This window comes from Oreochromis aureus, linkage group 4 (genome assembly GCF_013358895.1).
Source record: "Oreochromis aureus strain Israel breed Guangdong linkage group 4, ZZ_aureus, whole genome shotgun sequence".
NCBI lineage: Eukaryota > Metazoa > Chordata > Actinopteri > Cichliformes > Cichlidae > Oreochromis > Oreochromis aureus.
Window position 1 is genome coordinate 12,795,116 of NC_052945.1, and position 22,662 is coordinate 12,817,777.

Here is a 22,662-nt window from a genome sequence, read left to right on the forward strand (position 1 = left end):
AAGCAGACAGTGTAAAGTAGCACCTGTTATGCCCGGATTGACTGAACCCCCAAGCTTTGGGCTGTTTCTCCCAGAGGTCCTGTCTAATAATCAGACCACCACCACTTTTTCCTCCTCAAGGACCTCATAGCATGAATGCATGCACTTGTCTGATTGAAAGGAAATGTGTCAGAAACATGAATGTGTCCCTTGTCTGTTTGCAGCACTAGTATTTAGCAGTGTTTCTAAAGAAAAATGGTCACCAGTTCAGTTATTTCAGTTTACAGGTACATATTCACTTGACATTTAGTTGAATAGGATGCATGTGTTTTTGTGTGTGCACATGCCTGTGAATGCTACTCAGTTATTCTTAAGTGGTTATGAAGACCGCTGGTGTGCTGTGTCCATGTCTTCAAATATGTGTGTGTGTGTGTAGACAGAGATGTACACAGAGATGGGGAAAAAAGAAAGAAAGTGACTGACAGCCATGTTTTAAAATTGGGGCAGTCAGGCCTGCTGTGTCAGAATCTCCTGATGCCCACTCGGCACATCCCTAAGCTGGATAACCTTGGCAGGCAGATTGGGGTCAGTACTATCAAATCAGATACATCACTCATACACACACATAAACATGCACTCACCCCATTCCACAATACAAATCACTCTGACATATGCATTTGGAAAAGATAGATATGTTTGCATCGGCATAACACATCCACCCACACTATAGTCCTGTGACCCACAACAAAATAATCTCTCTGGATAACTCCAGACAGCTATGGATGGTCAAGGGAATACAGTTCAAGTTCAATTTTGGTTGGATTTAAATTGGCATAAACTAGTTAATCTACTGCTCAGCTATCATGAGGAGAGAAAGCAGTGTGGTGATAAATGTCCAGATGTAATCATCTGAAGTTTAATTAATGTCCTCTCATTCGAAAGGCTATAAAAACACACTGAAGTGCTGCGTGTCTTTGTGTGTGTGTGTATGTATGAGACTGCGAATTAGGCATTAGGGCTGCTAAAAACAGCGCTCTTGAGCTATTGTGTTAGAAACTCAAACCATCAGTCTGGAAAATGAATTAAAAGGTGGCTTTTTCAAAGATATTTAGAAATAGAAGTACAACGTCTCGTCAGATGACTGGAAAGTTGAATACAAATCTTTGTTAACTAATCACGGTACAACAATGTAGAAAACAAAAATCTATAAAAACAAAATGTTGGTACTTTTCACTACTCACCCTGTGATCACATTCCTCAGCAGACTTCATTGGAAATGAGTAAAATAGTTAGTCTGTAACAAATAATTGCCCCTTTTCCCAATAAAATGCGTGCATTCATAGATTTTAGTAGGCCTTTCTGACTAACTAGCTTCATTCAAACCAAACTGATGCCTGTGTAAAGAATGTCGGTCTCTAAAGTGGCAGGTTGAAGATGTAACGGAATAATTAGTGGATAGTGCCACTGACACAAAAGATGGATACTTCCATTGTATGGGCCTCAGCAATGAGATGAAAAGAATGTCAACCTATTTTTAAATGTCACTGTCTCTTTTTGTTCTGAATCCCTGCTCTACTTTGTGCCACAGATCTAAACTGGGTCAACATCACATGTGGTGCCCCGGTGGGCTCTTCAGTGTGTGTACATGTGTGATTGTGTGCATGTGTGCGAACATGTGTGCAAGTGCTCCGAGTCCTGACTGTGTGCATCTTAGCATAAACCAGCACTTGGGAGGTGGTGTCTACAGTTTGCCTCGGGTGAATCCCAAAGGTAGCTAAACAGCTATGAATTCATTTTTTCCTGTCTCACTTTGTGTTGTCTACACATTATCTACAAATTGTTTAAGTCTGTTATCATTGTTAATTTTAGAGAGAGCGAGCTCTGGCTAGCGATGACACTCACACTCTCAGTGTGTTTGTCTGGTTTGCATCCATAGTGTGCCTCTTCATTCCATGTGCTTTGCTGTTGTGAACTGTAGTGCAACAGTGAGACGGGGGTTGCCTTGTTGGAGCTTTCAGATTAATAGGCACTGATAATAACACACACAACTCACAGCGCTTTTGTCCTTAATGAAGATGGATCTAGCTGGGCCTGGCGGTGCACAGGCACTTGGGGTGGCAGCCTGCCAGTCACAGCCAAGTGACATCTGGGAACAGCTCGGTGAAAAGGGTGGGATGGAGCGTCACTAGAGAGTACAATTTCATAACATTATCATGTTATATCATAATCCATTGTTGGTGGCTCATAAGATTAATGTCGGAGCCGGCAGTTATCACTCTTTTTGTTTAGACTTAATGGTCATAGTGAATTATTCATTTCATTTCATTGATTTGCAGTGCAACTCACGCTGACAAAGTTGACAGCGCAGGTTGACTGATAGCGAGTATATCTAATCTGACTGGGAGGTTAGGAAGAATGGGGAAAAAACTCCCATTAGAAACAAGATAAAGTTATGTGTTGTATAAAATAAAGCTTTGCCATTTGTTTGGTGCGAAATTGACTGAATTAAGCTGAATAAATATTTTTGAAATGGTTAACATTGGTTAAGGGATGGATGCCAAACTGGGTCAAGGGTTTAATCCCTGTAAGATATTAGAGCTCATTAGACTTTGGCTGCAACCAGTATTTGTGTGAGAAGACAGGTGGGTGCTAAGGTCACTTCCTCTGGCAGCCGTGGCAGGCATCACAGGGCAAGCATTGATGGGTAGTGGCATTGCCTCCTGTTGCATCAGTAATAATGAACAGTGACAAGCTCTCCACAGCCACAATAAATCACAGGCCACACTGGAGACACTGAAGACCAGGCTGGGAGCATGCTTTCTCTTCAGCGCGGTGTCACTGTTGACGAACAGACTGACTCGGTGGCTAGCAGCGGCCTATCTCTATCACTCATTCACAGATGCTGCACTGTATCACACACAGTCGACCCCCTTCAGGTATTCACGTACTCTGGTTAGCATGTACAGCTGTCCCTCAGGAATATTGGGCTCTTACTGACTGCTTTATAGGTGCTGTGCCTTTTTAAACAACTACTACTGTTGCAGAAATAATATTAATAGTCAAAGCATATACTCTAGAGATGAGGAGGTGTGTGGGTTGGGGTTTGTGGAGAGTTACATCCAAGGGCTGATACTGAAGCAGGAAAAAATGTAGAGGAGTGTCTGTTGAATAAAGTGAGAATGGCTCTTTTTTTTTCCTCACTCCCCATTCCCTTTGCCTTTACCTCTTTGGCAGCCACACTAGCCATGTTTGATATCTCTCCACTGTGTTCTGCAGCTCTGCAGATTCCCTTGTCTCATTTGCATTCCCTTAAAGCACACTTCCATTAAAGTCTCCCCCTGTTTTTTGTCTCTTCCCTCTTTCCTTCTGTTTCTTCAAATAGGTCTTTCTTCACTGGGTTGCTCTTTTGGAGAGAGTCTTATTCCCTGTTGACTACACAGCCTATCCCTGCTCTCCCTGAGTCAGTAATCAAACACATTGGCCCTAATACACAGGCCATTACAAGAGCTCTGATGTTCCATCTGCACACAGACGGCACAATGGTGTCATTATATAAACAGCCCTGCTGCTGCAGCCAGCAAGATACTACCACACCAGAGCTTCGCCCTTAACTGACCTACCCCAGTAAATGGAGGTGTTGGGATGATCTGACCTGAATGTGCTTGTGTAGCTGCTGCTAGCTTAACAATATTATCCATCCTAAATTACTGCTCTTGTGTTAACGTTACAGGAGGCTATCAGTTCTCACTATGGTCAAGCAAGTGGGCTGCTCAGCATCAATGCAAATGTAATAAAATCAGGTTGTTGTGTAGGAATAATATCTAATGCTATTATGTTGTCGTTGCTAGCATGCTAGCTTCACCAAAAAGGATTAGGGAGATTAACGATAGGCCCAACTGGAGGATAACAATGAAGAGGTTGGGAGGGCAGCGGTTTATTCAAGGTGCTATCAGATGTTAAGTGTACAGAGCTCATATTGTACTTTGTGGAAAATGCCACAATTCTTATGAAATGAAATGAAAAGGCCAGGATTTCCTTTTCTTTCGATCCACTCTTTCTCAGTATAGCAAAATTCAATCCATTCAATTCAAATAGCACTGAGATTAAGAGAAATCCTTTCTCAGTACCAGATTTATATGATTGCATGTTCTCTATTAATGATTAATTTTGACATGCAGATGTAACTGTTAAGTCCAATTTACCAATTTGGCTAATTTGGATAATCGTTTAATCATTAAATTTGACTGTCATACCTCAGCATCTTGGAAGACAGATTTGTCAGTAGAAGTACAGACTCCCACTCAGCAAAGCTTGATTGCAGATGGTGGTGGTAATGATATTTCATGGTATGTCTGGTACATTTCGAAAGGAAAAGTAGGATAATTATATTCACTTTGGCGAGTGATTAGTTTTATGGAGGTGAAGAAGTAATTAATGAATTCTATCTCATCCTAATTTATTGTTACACTTCCTTGTATGGCTCCCTCTTGCCTAACTCAAGAGAGTACAAAGGAGTATCGAGTGTGACAAAGCTTCGGCACCAATGAGTCAGAGGGAGAATTACTTAGAGGCCCCCAGGCAAAGCACAGGTTTTTGTCATTCTTTGCTATCTCATCATACTATACACAATACGGCATAGATAACCTCCGCTAATAATACTTTCCTCTGAAATGAAGTGCCTGCCTTGGACATGACTGATGCCAAACCCAAGCAGCGCAGAGTAAATACAACATGTATTTGTTTTCAATTTATTCCAATTTAAGCGCATGTCTTTTTGAACTGAATTTTTACTTGATTACAAATATTTAATGCAGCAGTTTGCATCACTTTCTGATTTGTAAGTGAGTGATTGCCATTCAGTTTCGCACGCTCGGCTGTGTCGGTTGCTAGGAGGCAATCATTTCCTTCATAGCGGGAGCTTTGCTACTGAACCAACTATTTGTTGTTGAAGCATCTGAGGCATAAACATCAATCCTAATAGCACGGGAAACGCTGGTGCTTCATCATCAGATGGAAAGACTTCTCTTTGCATGAAGAAACTGACCGTCATAATTTATGACTGTCAAATCTTTAAATCAATCACGAGTGTTTTCCCAGCTGAATAAATTTGTGTTTGTGTTTTCATGATCCCCGCGTCGCCCCCCATTGCCCTGCATGATTTTGGCTTGTTCTCTCAGCATACCTCATTTTCCAATGCACTGAAATGCTAATTAAGATGTTAGGAGGTCCCAGAACACTTTATGGGTACAAGCTATTTTTGGAAACCTCACAGAAAATTTGCTTTAAGAGCTGCAGCGTTTGTTCAATCAAGTTGGAAAACTTTCTGCCGAGGCGTTGGCCAGTCACACACACACACACACGTAAAGTGTATTCACTCACACTTATCATACTTGTCTCCTCCACCTTGATATCAACTTCCCTTTTGTGGGAGAAAACAGGAGAGAGAAAGCCTGAAGCTGTAGCAGCTCTGAGAGTTGCACCAGCTTTTCTAATTATGCAGCAAAATATGTCTACGTAAACTCTTTGTTCTTCTGTCTCTTGATTCTGGTCAGGTAATGTTACTAAATGCCTCTTTCTTTTACACAGAAATGATTTGAGTGATGGGGTTAACGTGAATGGTTCATGTGACAGACACACACAGCTTTTAACATTTCCCCCACTCTGCACTGAAAGGACTTGTGTCACCCTGTTCTTGATGAGCATGTCTGCTAAAGCAAACAGATTCTAATGATCATGGTGATTATCGTAATGATCCAATAGAAGTGGATAATGAGGTTATTTGCTTTGGATCAAGGCGGCCTGTAAATTAATAGCTAAAGAAACAGAGTGTAGCATGTGAAACAAGATAGCAGATCTGTGTACTTAAACGTAAATCTGCTACGTTTCCATTTAGACAGCCACGTTTGTCTTTGTGTTAACACAAGCGATCGCCATTTGCCCGGCTTTGCTTTATTCGTCATCCTCCTCACCTTTACACCAGTGCTCTGAAATTGCCGTCCACTCTCGCTTTTTGTGGGTTCCAGTCTCACAGGGATATGATGTTCTGCTCTATTAGAAGAGAAACAGTGATGATAATAATGGTGGATGTGATCAGTGCAAAAGGGCAGGCTTTGGCCTCAGGCATGTAACATCCTCCAAGTAGGGAGAGCACGAAGAGAGAAGACACCCATCTCACACCCTCCAAAGAGTCCTAACCTTCTTCCACCCAGAGGCACGCTGACTCATAGACACAAGCAGAAGAAATACTTTCCCTTTTGCCTTTACTCGTCCATTTTTACTATTCCTTTTGCTGTTCTCACTTGGCTATTTTCAGCTGTTACCCCTCCCATTCTCTAGAATTTATTCTCCCTGTACAAAAAGTCATCCTTCACTTCCCTTTCTCTTTTTGTTCTTTATTTGTTAGTTACTCAGCCTGTGTGATACTTCCTCTCTTTTCATTTCTTGATCACCTCATTCCTTTGTTTTGTCATCTCTTTTTGTCTCATTTCATTCACTTTGGCCTTGCATTCTTCCTTTATTCCTTCTGTTCTCCCTCCCCATCACACTGAAAATGAACATTTCATAATGCCAGCTTTCTTTTTTGTCACAAAATAAAACCAATTTATCCACCCAGCTCTCTCTCTCTCCTTCTCTCCCTCAATCACCAGCCTCGCCTCCCTCCTTGCTCTCTTTACCCGGCCCTCTTCAGAGACCACAGGAGAGCTATTGTTGAAAAGCACAGAAAGAAGCACAATCAAAAGAAACAGGAGAAAAGACAGATTTTTCTTGCACTGAAGCACAAATGTTGGTAGGAAAAACAAATGCCTGTCATTGCACTGAATGGAATCACTTTTTGACCATCAATAATAAAGCGAGATTGGGGATGAGGTGGGGGCTGCGGGATAGCTTGAGAGTAAATGCCGTGAGAGCTGTGGAGCTGAGTAGTACATTGCATGTCTATTGCTGTTTGTTTACTGCTCTTCTACTTTTTCTTTGTCCCTCCTGCCCTCCCTCTGAGCATGTCCTTTTCTCTCAACTGCTGATCATAGAGGGTGGTCACACAACACTCAAATTAAGGCACAAGCTGCATTAGTGCAGAGGTTGTGTGTGTGTTGTGCATACAGTGTATGATAGAAATAAACGCTGGTGCAAAGAACAGCTGCTGTGAATGTGCTTGCCACTCTGTTCTGCTTTTATTCTCTCTCCCTCTTTGCTATTTGCTCTCTGCATCTCTCTCTCTCTGTCTTGCTTGTACTCTGCGATATCCAACATACTAATCCATGCGGCGACACCCGGGCAGGTTGTGGGCCTGCATCGCCACTGGGGAAGAGGTTAAATATCAGAGAAGGTCACGAAGAGGAGGGGCTGGAGAGGTCGAAGGAAAAACCAAATCAGCGATGATAAAGAGAGGGGCGAAGCCGCTCACGCCCTGCCGTCTTTGCCACCAGATGAAAAGCACTGCCATGCCTGCGTGATGTTGTGTGTGTTGACATATTTAGCAGGATGAAAAGCTTTGATAAATGAAAAATGCAGGGACTTTTATAATCCCAACTGTCTGTTTTGTATTCTGAGTTCAGGTTTATAATCAAGATTAGGATTATATTTATTTTTGTACAGATATACGCATAGTATGATAAAAATTTCTCTGAACTATTTGAGGATGTCACATAGTCTGCAATATGCACTAAATCTGTCATCTTAAAGATTTATCGCAATCATACGTTTTTATGTTGGATCTTTTGTGTGTGATTAAGCGAGATATATTTGCTTGCATTTGGAAAGTTTGGCTCCAGATTAGGATTGGGTTTTTTATCTCACACAAATATGTGGAGCTAAAACTGTCACAATAGACCATCGACCACAACATTAAAACTGTTGAAGGCCAAAGTGAATGGAAAAGTTGATGCTCTACATCTGAATGTTACCTTGACACATCCCAGAAAGCTAAAAACTTTTGGAGCAAAGCATCCAGCTCATGGTGTTGGAAAATGTACCCTCTCATACTGCAAAAAAAGTGCTTGAGAAAACCCAAGAAATACAACCAGAAAAGCCAAAGCACTGATCCCAAACCCAGACTCAAGAGACCATACCGTGGAGCAAGGCCGTCCATGATTTCCCCATCTCTACTGGAGCCCCAATGCCACATACTGCAGACATATCCAAAGGTCTTGTATCCACACTCTGATAAGTCACAAGTGTGTATTTTGGTGGTGTTCTTAAGTGGACTTTAATAATATTCGGCATGCGTTATGTTATGTGGCTGATTGGTAGTTAGACTGAAGTGCTGACTGTGTAGGTTAGTTGAAACTGGTATAGAACGCATGCTCACAAAATGAATGGAGTCAATAAAAGCTCCATACAGTATCCCAGCGTGTGTGTGAGAGAGCATGTGTGTGTATCATGCAGTAAATGAAATAAGACAAAGCAACCGGCTCCCCACTAAAACAAACAAACACTCATACAACACAAAGAGATGTAGACCAATCTGTCTGCTCCATCAGCAAACTCAGCAGGAGCAGTGTTAGCTATAACGATACCATCTTTACTGTTCTCTGCCTTCTAGCCCCTGAAGGGGCAGAGCAGGCTCCACTGTCAAAAAATCAGAGCTCAAGTTCCAGATTGTGATTTATTTCATTAGGCAAATGAGATGTGTGAGCCCCGCAGCACTGCTGACTGAGTCACCACTTTTCACTGTCTCGATTTGTATGCGCGCCTGCAAACACAAACACACGCACACATAGAGAAGACATGCATTTTTCACGTGAAAATAACTCTGTTAACAGCCCCAAAACATATGTAGCAAGTCTGATTCAATCAAGCGTCCAAACACTTGAGAGTGATGAGCTGGTAGTGGCAACAGCTGTTGCCAAGCCATCTTGCACAAAATGGCCTCCGATTTCCCAACTGATCATTCTACCTGACCACCACAGGGGGAGCCTCTCTCCTCTCCTCTCCTCTCCTCTCCTCTCCTCTCCTCTCCTCTCCTCTCCTCTCCTCTCCTCTCCTCTCCTCTCCTCTCCTCTCCTCTCCTCTTCTCTCTCCTCTTATTTAAATGCTGTACAGAGAAGAAAAAATAATTTCCTTTTTGTTGATGTATGCACATGCAGAATTTTAAGAGGCTCCTAATTCCATGTTTTTTCTTTCCGCTTTGCCTTCAGGTTCACCCTCAAGGTGGGTGTAAGCTGAGGAAGTGCCCCCCAACTCACCTGTGCCTGCTGACCACCTCTGACCACCTAGACCAGTTCCTTACACTTCTCGGCCTCAAGCATGGCTCTTGCAGTCTGGATCGTCTTCACTTGTGCTGTGGCTTCCAGCAACATTGCTCCATCCTCACAGGGTATGTAATATTACAATTCTCTAGTGTTGTCTATATCATGACAAGTACCCATGTGTGCATCTGGATTCAGAATTTATGCGTTAAGATTCTGCTTTAACTCAACGAGCCAGCTCAGACTGTTTTACACACCGTAAGCTCCTGTTGGTTTCACCGTTACTTGTAGCCGGCCTGGCCTGAGGTTACTGCAAATGAGGATGCAATATTTATACATGTGATGAAGGTTGTAAGTGTATTGACTTGCTGACCAGGCTAGAAAAGCTGCACTTCATTAACTGAACTCTCTCTACAGGAGACAGAGAGAGAGAGTGTCTGAGCAAGGTGGATGTGAGAATGTCAATAAAATTTCTTGTCATCTTGATGTTAGTTGGAGCGTGGCAAGAGAATAAGGGGGAATCCGTGCATGTAATGGTGCCATATGTGTGACCTCCTTCAATGTGCCATGTACCATAAGATGTTTCGTTTTGTGTCGCATGTGCGCTAGCTGTTGTAAGCCTGGCAGCAGGTGACCTGGATGGGATGAAGTGATGCTGGAGGGTGTTGTGTATTTGTTGGAAGATGTGTATGAGGGAAGGAACGGGAATTGCAGGGGTAGGCAGCGGGCCGAGGAGGGAAAGGAGGGGCTGCTGGGTGTCCTGCTAGTGGCCTGCCACACAGACAGCAGCACACCATCTGCTGTATGTTCTCCGTCAACTCTGTGCCAATGAGCCGCTGGGTGATGGACAGCCAGAATGAAGAGGAGGAGCTTAAGGACACATGGTTACCGCAGGGAGGAGCAAGTGATGAAGAAGGTGGGGAACAGTAAGGTGTGTTTTCATATTAGTGCTGGTATCAATATTGGTTTTAACATTCCCCCAGTGAAAGCTCTGATTAGACAGGTGTGGCTCTAATTTGAGAATATTTTGTTTCTGCTTTGGCTGCATCAGATCTGTGTGGCCCATGTTGTGTTCCATTAGGCCACTGGCATCATGTTGCTTTGTGTTTTACTTGTGGGTGTATATATTTGTATGAAAATAAGCCTCCACCTATCTGTGTGACCTGGCACTTTGGGAATAGTAATAATACAGCAATAATCAGTCACAATCACTATCAGCGCACAGGCAGAACATTTGGTTGGATGAAATTAAGAAGATTTTTTTTTTCTATTAGAATCAGGCACATCGCACATTTACATTGGCTCATGTTCACCCACACTGTTTTGGTGCACATAATTTTGGCAGTCAAATTTTGGCTGAAATTCATTGCCTCTTTTATAGTGTGACCAGAGGAGCAGGAGAGAAAAAGAAAGGAGAACAAGGGAAGTAGAATTTAAAGGAAGAGCGCAGGGTTTTGATGTGATGAGATCTGCTGAAATCCCTCTTAGACTAATCAAAGCTCATTTGGAAACCTGCATGATCATCACACATGGCTTCACAGTCTAATGTGTACTCCCTGCTCCTCCTCCGTGTCCCGACTAATCTGCGATGCTTTAACCTCACTCTGCTCCTGGCTGCACATTCTAATATTTACCCTTAACACACACCCATTTATTCTCCTCTGGAAGTAGCTCTTTAGTGCAAATGTTCTTAACCAGCATGAGCTTTGTACACGTACGCTTCACATAGTGAATATTTATCCCCTTAAATCACTGTGCAGTTTTTCATTTGTCTTTGAGATCCAATGGCTGCATGAGACAAAAAACAATATTTTCATCTGTGAATACAAACTCATACTAACACAAGCAAATAAAGTCATAATCATACTGGCGTATAGAAAATCCCTCCACCCCTTTGTCCCGGCAGTCTCCCTGACAGCCTGACATGCGTACCTTGACAAACAGAATGTCCCGCTGATTCCACAGAATGCTTGAGAATGTACCACCCTTCATACACAGTGCTGCTGATCTGAAAGCCCATTAGGCTTGCTTAATGTGGCAGGCATTGCAGGCAGCTGCGCTGTACGTGATGAAGCCCTGACACAGAACTTTCATTTAGCACAGCGTAAAGCGTTGCTGTGTGCATGTGTATTTGTATTTATGTGCACCAGTGGTGGCAGGAAGACCATTACAAGGCTATTTGTAGGTCCTTTCAGTCTGCAATGTGATGGGTATGAATTTGCAAGCATACAGTATAGTGCATAATGTGCTTGTATGTCCATGAGTGCATGGTGATGTGTGCATGTGAGAGTCTGTATGGATCTTTGTGTTTATGTGAGAGTGCTGACATATCCAGATAGATGTGTGTATGAGCCTTTTTGTGTGTGTTTGTGTGTGCCACTCATACCAGGCTGGCAGTGCCAGCTGACTGGTTGAATCTGTTCTCATCTCCCCTGTATTTAAGCCTTTGCTCTCAGATCAGTCGTGTGGAAAGGCCCCTGGTCCTTTAGTGCACACGCAGACATTTTTGTCTGTCTTCCCCTCCTCTGCCTGGCTTTTTTTCTTCCCTGCCTTTTCCCCTGAACAGTAGCTATTATTTAAGGATAGGGGACTAGCTGTTTTTACACATCTTCTCAACAAAGTGCTTAGTCTCTCGACTGTTCTCCGAGGGTGACACAATGTTTGAATGGGGACTGTTCTCGGTGTATGCTTTTGCTTTCTGTAATGCAGGGCTCGGTGGGGTTTTTTTTTCTTTTTTTCCACGGAGGGCTACATAAAGAATTCACTATGCTGTTGCAAGCCAGATGCTTTTTTTTATGTCTGAGCTGACAGTTTTTTCCAGGTCCAAATGTTGCCATATCCTAAATTTAAAAGTGGGAGCAAAGATTTAAAAGAAAAAAAAAATGAGTGAGTGAGGGTCTTAAAATCCAATATTGAATTTGCACAGTTAAAGACACGTCTTTCAGTCCTGCAGAAATATTAAAATTGTAATTTTAAAACAGTGACCTAGTCATAAATTCATAAGAGCTGACTCTGACAGGCTTATGCCAATAATATCTTTAGAGGAGGCAATAAAAGAGTGCTACTAACACATAGCTTTTTGTCGCCGTGTACTTTCCTAAACAGCATGTAACTTTGAGGCTTCACAAGCAGCATTTTGTATTTCCTTATTCCCTTCATTTTGTTAACTCACAGCTCTACACTTTTTGCTTGAGTATATGTCAAGCAGAGCACTGAAGCTGTGCGTGGAATTAGTTGATTAGATTCAGTTGCATTTAAATGAGTCCATGACGGGAACATAGTAAAGATCCCTTCCTTGTTGAAATTAATTCTGAATGCAATTAATTTGCATTCATAAATACTTTTAGAACTACAAAGGCGCTGAGAAAGTGCATCATTCACCAAAGTCAGTGCTCTACCTCAAAGATTTAAAGAAAGTGATCGACTGCTGTGACAAAAATGCTGTGACAAAAATGTATTAGCTTTTCCTTTTGCTTTCCTTCAAGTGTCACTACACTTGTCAGAGTGGTTTGTATGTTCTTGCTCATATGTAGTACAGTACCCAAAGATGTGCAGCACTCACTGCACATCTTTGTGATATGAAATGAAGTATATATGTGTGTGTGCGTGTGTGTGTGTGTGTGTGTGTGTGTGTGTGTGTGTGTGTGTGTGTGTGTGTGTGTCCGTGTGTGTTTAACACACTTGTTAAATAGCCTGTCAAAAAACAAAAAACATATATTTTAGAAATCTGTCAAAAACTTATATATTTACCTTTCTATTTATTTATTTGGCAAATAACACATTGGACTTCTCTGAGAAGTCAGAAATTAATCAAGTGTAACATTCAGTCACTAAGACAAATTTTCTTCTCAGGAATGCAAATAAAAAAATGGTATCTTTGGCATCTTAATCAAAAAATCATAATGTGCTTCACATTTTTTCTGCTTTTTTGTAAAACAGTAAATTTGAAAATTCATGGATAACAGCAATAATTATATTTTAGCATTAAAAATATCACTTTGATTAAAGACCTGGTGTATAATAGTGGAATACCTATTACAGAAGCAAAAATGGATTTGGTAATTACAAATACTGCTTGTAATTAATTTAAACAAATTAATTTAAGGCAGCTATAGCATATATATATTTATATATATATATACATATATATATAGCTATCTATCTATCTATATATTCAGCCAAGTACATTTGTTGTCTGAGCTTAATTCAAAATTGGTCTCTGGTGTTACCTCGGCTACTATCCTGGCAACTTCGGTATAGTTTAATATTATTTTTTTTTTAAGGTGCCTCTGAACATAATTCAGACAGTGACTGATTACATGTGCAACCACACTGTAATTGGAAAAACAGAATTTCTTAGAGACAAGCATGTTGTATCCTGTCAGGTTCACATTGCTCCTGCTTGCAACACCTGGTACTTTGTAGTGATTTATTATTTGTAATTAATTCTACACGGTAACTTTGGTGTTATGAATCCCGATCAGTCTTGTGTATTTCACATCCCCGAGTTCACATGGGAAGGATTCTCAGTAGAAGAGTACAGTTACTAACTTTGGCCAATTCTCCTTTGACACAAATATTAGTTGCAGGATCACAGAGGCGGTTGACTAATGCTGAACTTAAATGACATAAATAATAAACTATAGAGACAAGTTCAGTTTTTAAATTTCTAATAGCTTGGATTTTTATAGACCAAGGCCATCCAAACAGCCTAGTTGTGTGTTCACTGAGACAAGTAAACGCTCCCATTTTGTCTGAAAATGACCTTTGAGTATGCTTTAGCGTGGCTTTTCTCTTTCATAAAGCTGAAATCCACAGCCTTTACTGACACTAATTGCTAATCTAGTGGCTTGTGAATATTGCATATCATCTGGATTTTGCAATAAAGAGCTGCTCTAAAGCCTTTTTTCTCCTTATTCTCTCTCAGTGCCCCTTGTGTGTGTTTTCAAGCTTTTGTTGCTTTCTCATCTTATTTGCAACAGTCAGTTCTTCTCACTTCTCTCCTCTCCTCTCATTTTCATCCAGTCTCTCAGCTTTTTTGCCCCCCTAAAACCTTAGCTATTATACCCCCTTTCTGCGCTGCAATATACTTCCCCGCACACTCCCTCCTGTCTCTTTCCTGGCCTCCCGTTCTGTTCGCCCATCACCGTTTCTGCTCTCCTCCTTTTTAAACTCCCCATCACTCGACCCCACTTTCTATCTAGCCTCCATCATTGAGATTAACCCCGCTGCCTCCTGCAAGCCACATTTTCCTCCTTTCCTTACCCTCTGCCTCCCGTCCGTTAGCAGCGCACATCTCTTGTCGTTGTTATTCGTTTCTCTTCGCCTCTTTCTGCCTTCTGTCATATCTCGTTTGCTACCTCCCTTGCTCTCTCCCTGGTGCTGAGAGTTACTGTGCTCTTCAAAGCCCTTGGCTGAGAGCAGTAGATCACAGAGAGGCCTGTGTGAGTGAAAGGTTAATGGATGGCCTTTGAACATATATTGGGAGTTGGGGGGGGTGGGTGGGAGAAGGAGGGACCGACCGGGCGGTGTGGCGGCGTGTTCTTTCAAACCTCGCTTTGAAGATGACGCACGCCGCTCTCATGTGCTTGTGACTGTATACAGGGGTTGTGCCTTTTTGTTTATTCATTCGTTCAGAGTGTTAGTGTATGTGCGTTTGTGCCCATTTTGTTTGTGTGTTTGTGTTTGCTTGTAGTCGTGTGTATGCAAGGGCATGTTAGTTTGTGTACATTGATTTGTGTACTGCAAACAAGCTCCTACATCAAGGATTGAGTACTGTGTTCCTGTTTGTGCAGTCGTGTGATAGCTGCCTCTGTTCTCTCCGGGCCGTGGTGTGTAACTTTGAGGCTTTGTAGCCGTACAGGACAGCATGTGTGTGTATGTGAGAGAGCTGGTTTGTGAACATGTACAAAGGTGTGTATGTATCAAGCATGTTATGTGATTAAGAATGCGGGCATTTGCTTATCTCGTGTTCTGTGGACTGCAGAGTGATAGTTAATAGCAGCAGCTTACGGCTGGAAGCCAAGGGCAGAGGGACTAGAGAAGCGAAGAAAGAGAGAGCTAGATGACAGCGGAGAGGCTGGCAATACAGTGAAAGGGAGTAAAGGAGGAGAATGGAATTGGAACGAGAAACTAGAGGTGAAGGGCTGGGAAGGAAGGTGAAGCTAAGAGGTGGGGAGAATGAGGGGAGTGTGTCGGGGACAAGTGAGTAAAGGTAAATGAGATAGTTTCCAGGTGGATGAAATTAGATGAGGGATTGAGGGATGGTGCGAGGTGAAAAAGAAAAACACAGAGAGAGGAGGAAACTCACAGTGTTACTCATTACAGTGCAAGTGAATACAATGTCCTGTAAGTGTAGGAGGAATATTTTAATTCATGCTGTAGCTATGAAAACATGAAAGTAGAGGAGCACACAAAATCCTCCATGCTGTAGTTAACCACACAAGTATACTCGCAAACAGATCGATCACCTCATAAACATGCAGAGTGAAAATACACTCAGGCGCACACACACTGTCCAAGCGTCCAGACCTTTGGCTTAGTGTATAAGGAGGTTAATTAAGTGTCTAATGCAGCAGCGGGGCCGGGCTTTGACACTCATCTTTCCTAACAGGTCTCCGGTTGCGACTTACGACTTTTTCAAATCCACACACACACTCATATTTGCACACACCTTTTTTTTTTCTGACAGCACTCCACACAAGCTACTCGCTCCGTCTTCCCCTCTCTCCTCCACACTTTGACTTTCTTTTTTCTCATCACTTGCTTCTGCTCTTCATTTCCTCGCCAACTTCCCCGCTTTCCTCTCTCTGCTTCTCTGTCTCTGCTCCATTCCTCCCTCATCCCTGTGGCTGTTTCCCTGCAGCACCTGCAGTTTTACTCCAGCACAGTGTTTATATGAATCTAGGTCTGACTCACTGTCTGCTGGCCTGCCTCCTCTGATATGTGCTGGAAACAGAGAACAGAATAGAGTTGTGCTGGGCCTGTAGCACTGCTCCCTTCCCCGGGGAGATGGAGGATATTTTACACCCGGTGAATCTCCTACTTTTTAGGCAGGCTGATTTTTATTTTGGGCTATGCCGATTCCCCGTGTTGAGGCACTTTTATTGCATAATTAGGCGCCAGGGCTAGCAATGAAGTGGTTTGACAGTATGAGCACGTCCCGTCTCGCCTCCCTCCTCAAGTTTGTGTGTATGTTGTTCAGTGTCTCAGCGGTTTTTTTAACCACCCGTCTTAATATCTATGCAATGCCTGCTAGTTCCCCCCACAGCAAAGTTTGTCAACGCACAGAGCGAGAGAGAGTTCTTGAGGTTGAGGATGGATGATGGGTAGAGCTTGTGTGCATTTGCCTGCGAGAGTTTGTGTGTATGTGCTTGTCCGTAATTGCAAATGCCTGAGTGTGTGTTGTGTGAGAGTGTAAGTATCCCGTTTCCAACAGGGGCACATTTAATTCTCTTATGAATGATGTAATGTTATGGGCTATGTTGTAATTCAGTCCTGGTAGAGGACGGGGCTGCTGAGGAGAGAAGCTGTCTTATTGAGCAGATCCAAACAATAGGAGGTCTCCTCTCCCACGAATCTGTCTGCCTCATTTCTTTTATGTCACTGACCTTGTGCCTCCACAAAGAATAGTCGTTATGCTCATCTGCTGCCAGCACTTTGTTTGAAGGTTTCTATCTTTTTCCATTGTTACCCTGTCTCATTTGCTGTGCCATTCCATTTCTTCCTCCTGTGTGCTAGTGCGACTCAGCTCCATCACAGTGGATGTGTGTCATTTTGGCACTGCTTTGTGTTCTGACCTTATAGCAAGACTGGTGACTCCCTATACAGTCACTCCTCATCTCATCTCTTCTGTCTCCTTTGCCTGCAGCAGACAGGCGGAGGAGTCAGAGATGAGATAGCATCCTAGCTTTGAGGCCAGCATTTCTCCCTCCCATCCAAATTCACACACATGCACACGCACTGTCCCACAAGCTCAGGCTGCCCCCACCCCTCGCACCCTCATGTTAGGCCTTTAGGTTTGTCTCAGCATGTCACTTTGTCACAACTCCTCAGCTTGAAGGCTGCCTGAATGTGACAGTTCTGGCCACATCGCCTCAGCCTGTCTGTGGTGACAGGCCATGCTCCAGTGAGTCATTACGCTAACTCGCAGTGCTAAGTGAGTCGCTAAGATGCAGCACTAAGCTGATAAGGAGCTCTAGAAATTGGTTGGGATGATTCTCAGCTGGAGAGGGATCCCCATCACTGAGACCTCTCAGTTCTGTCCAATGACTGTAAAATTACTTGTTCTTCCTCGCCAGCTTTACTAAAGAACTAACTTAAAACTTATGAGGGAGTTAGCTCTTCGCGTTAGCTCTGATGCTGAGGGTATATGTAGATGCAAGAGGTGTTTTAATAATACCACTGGTGTATGTGGGCAAAAATAGGAAAATGACCTATTAGCTTCAAGGGCTTAACATAAATTAAATTTTAAGCACTGTGATATAACAAGAAACCTCTCCACTACTGGACAAAATTTTTTCCAGTTCTATGCTTCAGTGCTATGCTAATGAGTAGTATTGGGAGACAGAGAGGCTAAAGGGGCTGATCATATCATCGCAAAACACCACTCTTCCAAAAGCACACACCACGAGCCACAGAGCTCCACAAGTATAATCTCCTGTTGTGACTCAGTCGCATACTTGCAGGATACCTCCAAGGCCAAACTTTCACAGAGAAAGACACTATAGTTTCTATGAGAGCCTCAGTGATAACACAGCCCAAGGTCAAACTGTCTGAGGTGGTGAAATCAAGATGCTTTTATGTTTGGAAGCACATCGCTGCTGATGAAGACAAATCTTTGTCTGTTCATACAGAAAATGTAAAATCATTTTGAATGCCGCCTGTTTTAGTCAGTACTGACATAACAGACCAAACATTTTCTCTTAACTTTTCTCAAGTGTTGGGCATGGCTCTGGTTGCAGGTAAGATTTTCTTATCGCTCCTCATCAGTTATATCGGATTTGCGCGCAAAGTTGTTATGTGCACTGCAGCTACAGACATAAGATTAAGAATAGATTTAAAGACTAACAGCAGTAGAGAGCATATGAGCATGCAAAGTCTAGATTGACTTGTGCAAAATTATGTTCTTGTCTGATGGTTCAAGCATCTATCCACCCTCAGGCTTTAATTACTGTGTGAGGATAATGAGTCAAATCCAATCAGTTCTCTCTGTTGCTCTTAATTTGTATGGAGCTTCTATTTGAAGCCAACCGCTTCAGCCCTTCACACCAGCTGCCCTGGAGTGACACCAGGGCTCTGGCTGTGTGGCTGTGTGTGTGTGACCTCTGTCACTTCCACTCTGCCACATCCATGAAAATCAGCTTGTATAATTACTGAATTGGCCCATAATCGGTATGTGTAACAATTGGTAGCATTTCTTGAGCACGGTGGATGTTGATGCAGTTTTATACACCACAGGAGATAAGTCATAGTCTCACTGTGAGGGATTACATCCACCTATACATATGGCTGCTGCAGAGAAAGTCACTTCATTCAGCTATTATGAGTCTGACAGACAAGACTAAATGCCCATGTGTGTTATTGTGTGTGTCTGTGTGTGCTGGCTAAAGAGACCCTGAAACCTTAATGGATTCCTGCAGAGTGAAGGACAATCATAGCCCATGGCCAGTCCAAGCTTATCCTCTGCTCATCTCATCTCAGCTCAGCTCAGAGCCAGCCACAGCTCCAGCTAGGCCTCAGGCCATCTGGCTGGCACGCTACCACATACACACACCCTCTCACACACACATAGACACTGAATCCATCCCTCAAGTTAAGGTCCGTGCTTGTCATGAATACACCATTCAGAAATTTCTGCATGGATGCAAGATGAATCCTTCTGTATATCTAAGCTTTAAAACCAACCTTAGACCTGCAACTTGTCTAAAAGTGATTGCGTTGTTCTGAATTATGTAGGTGTGAAATATGATATATTAATGACACAAGCAGAGATTTGCAGGGGTGCTAGAAATAGGATAGTTATCTAGCTGCCACACTGAAATTTACTGGCTCATAATGGCTGTGCTCAATTAAGGCTAAATATATGCTGTAACAGCTGGGCCAGAGAAAGATATACCTGGGAAAAAAAGATAACGGATTTAGGTCTATACAACAGTCTCTGCATAAATTTGGTAATGTTTCATAACCAAGTACATATCATTGTGATTCAGTAGACTTTTGCCTCGTCATTGACTATATAAAGTGTAACTGTAAGATCTAAGTGAGATATCCCACATAATGTTTCACAATTATATAAAGCTTATCAGCATGCATACAAGGAATGAAAGGTACATTGTTGAGCTTTGTGCAAAAAGTTCTGTGCAAATGTCTTGAGCCATTATTATTAACCTTTTTGCTGCAATACAGCCTGAACTGTCTTAGGCAAGCTTTCTTCTTTGTGTTCAGGAATAGTTCTCAAGGTTACTTAAAAGAAATTCAAAGGTCTTTTTTTTTTGGATGTTGGCTGCCTTTTGTTCTGTTTTCTGTCATGATGATGCCATCCTACTTCAATAATGTGGCGGTCTGGGCTCTGGGGAGGTCAGTCCATAATTGATAATGTTCTGTTGTGTGTTTGTATGTGTGCATTTTTCTACCCAGATGTGTTTTCCTGTACTGGCAGTGTGTTTGAGATCATTGTCATGAAGCCATTGCCAATCAGATGCTTTCCAGATGGTGTTGCATGGTGATTCCAAATCTGATGGTACTTTTCATAATTTCGTCAATTTTGACAAGATCCCCAACACCCTAACTCTATTTCAGGCAGTGGTGTCTACACTACTGCCTGAAATAGAGCTCGAAAGCCTCCATTAGCCTTCATTGTGTTTTACAGAAGGTTGTGGACGCTCACTGTTGCACCTCTCTCCTGACCTTCCCTGTACATACTGATCATTACACTGATTTTCAGTCCAGTTATTGTGTTATTTGGCATGCCTCGTCTCTTTTCCCTGTCTTTTTTTCCTTACTAACTACTTTTTGACAGGCGTCTATTGAGACCATTCCTGATAAAGGCTTGGTGAACTGTGGATAGAGCCCAGTTAGTTAGTTCTGCCAATTCTTTTTTTTCCAGTTTGGTCAAATCTTTTTAAATCAGGAGATAAGCCAAGTTGTCTGTTTTGTGTGGACTCAACATGTTCATTCTTTAGTTAGTTGCCTTTTATATGCCTATAAATTATTCATAGTGCAGTGTTAAGTGGCTTAACAAACAAACAAAACTAAATTCTTTGAAAACGATCAAGGACTAGACTGAAATTGAGAAAATACAGTCAGTGTCCAAATTAAAACTTTGAAATACCATCAGAAAACCTGGTGCTCAAGACCACTTTTACCAAAATTAGAAAAAAGTCTGGCTTCTTAGAGGCAAAACATAAAGAAATGACAAGTGGCTCAAGATGTTTACACAGTACTGTAAATATATGCACTTCTTTTGAAACTCTGCTGAAGAAATAGCTTAAAGGAGATCTTCGCAGCTCAGTGGCAGTATATGGACCTGAAAAGCCAGAAATGCTGTATTTACCATTTAAATTTGCTTGGTATGTAAAGTGTGGTTAATGTGTGAGCTGCTGCCTCTGGTAGGGACTAATATTCCTTGCGCCAATCTACAGTGTAAGCTGACTAAGTGTGATCACTCCTGGTGGCCCGCTTCACTTTTACTTCCCTCCTGGCTCATTGTAAGGTTATAATCACTGGCCAGCTGTACACTGCTGTGTATTCACACCACAGGGTAGTTAAGACGACAAGGCCACACACTGACACTACGCATTGTATCCCCACTGTGACACAAGAACTCTGTGTGTATGCATGGATGTGTGCAAGTGTATGTGTGCTTGAATGTGATCTTGCATACTCGTCTGCACAGTGCGTTTGCGTATGTGCTAATTTGCTTCTGTGGGTCTTGTGCGTTTGAGTGTGGACTTGTTTGTCTGGCCTCGCCTGCTGTTTGCATCTCCATGTGCTTTAATTAGTATGCGCTTTTGCATTTAGGCCTTTGTGATTTGGCACTGGCACTGCATTCTGGCAAGGCATAAAAGATTTGAAGTCTGCCTGTGCTAGTCATTCAGCCTTAATGGCGTTAGTTACACAACTGAACTGAAGTCCCTGCTGCATAAATGGGTGGCATTTAGAAATATGAGCAAGTCCGATGGCAGTGAATCATGTAGCACAGTGCTGCAGAGCATGTCTGGGATGACTGACATTGACATTGACCCAGATGGGCACTCCTTCTGAATGGACAGTGGCTGAAACTTAAGCACTGCTAGCTCAGTGTCAGAAAAGGAAAACAGCCCTGCTCTGTGGGTTTCAGCACTAACAGTAGTGGGGGAGAGGGGCTGACTCAGTGCCCTTGTCTGCTGCTGAGCCTGTCTGGCAAGGGGTAGCGCTGTATAGTGAAAGCCTTGGTTTATAAAGAAGTTGCACCCTGTTAAAGTACACCTACCGCCACTCTGTGTAGATTTCACAGGATTCCCACCATCTGGGTAATATGTACCATGTCCTCCTTACTGACACTGCAAAGGAGATCTCGGTCAAAGCCTTCTGGTCCTTCAGGACAGCGGACAGCTCCACACCTAGCTGTCTCTGAAGCAGCTCCAACTCTAAGGATGCCATTTTCCCAAAAGAAGTTTTAGTCAGTTCAGTACCACGGATAGCAGCTCTCACAGGGCCTGGCATGAGGCTCACCAAAGGAGCGTTGGCTGTCCTTCAGTTTCACTTCCAGATCACTCACTCTACTTCTGTCTACTTCTGTTCAGTCTCTGTGCCCCTGCCTCCACCTGCACTGTAAAGGAAGCTGGCAGACATTTTTTTTTTTTTAGGCTGAATGGAGAAGCAGTTGGAAAGGTATGCAGTTATGGAGAGAGCTGGAGAGGCAATGAGTGTCTCTCTCAGCACCTCTTTGCAGGCCTCTTTCATGCCTCTCAGCCTGGCTCAGTGATTAACCCTGAGTACCCCGCTTTCCCTGCTGACCCTTCTCCACACAGAGCCGCAGCAGTACATTGACATGCCTCTCAGACAGCTGATTACCAGCAGTGGGTGTGCAAATGGTGTACACACCAGAGTTGAAAATGCATACAGATGCTCTCTGTCTCTTTTTTTTTTACTTCTTTCACCTCTATTTCCTCTCTTGCTCAGACCTAATCCAACATTTCTGATAGGTAGAATACACTAAAAGATGCGAGAAAGTACATTGGGATGAGTATGATAAGCTGCTGTCTGGCAGTGTGTTGGAGTTTGTTAACATTTGAAACTCTCACAGTTTGTTTCACAAGTGGTGCAGTATCTCATTGCAAAAGCTGGTATGTCTGCAAATCCTTCATGCCAATATGTGGAAAGTGGTGGGCCAGGCTGTGCATCAGTAGCACTGCAAAATTACCATTCAATGAAGGCAAGTCAATAATGGCTCGTTTGTGTTTTACATGAGGACAACAGGAACCACTTTCATACCACCTGCTCCTGTCAAACA

At 42.8% G+C, this 22,662-nt stretch overlaps 1 protein-coding gene across 1 annotated transcript in view; it reads left to right on the top strand.

Moving 5' to 3' along the window:
* Positions 1-22,662, top strand: part of adgrl1a (adhesion G protein-coupled receptor L1a) — a 90,493-nt gene that overhangs the window by 27,314 nt on the left and 40,517 nt on the right. Inside the window, exon 2 of the mRNA XM_039611404.1 lies at positions 9,117-9,295. Within this exon, the coding sequence (XP_039467338.1) occupies positions 9,226-9,295 (70 nt within the window). The 5' untranslated portion in view covers positions 9,117-9,225. The remainder of the gene's footprint in view (positions 1-9,116; positions 9,296-22,662) is intronic.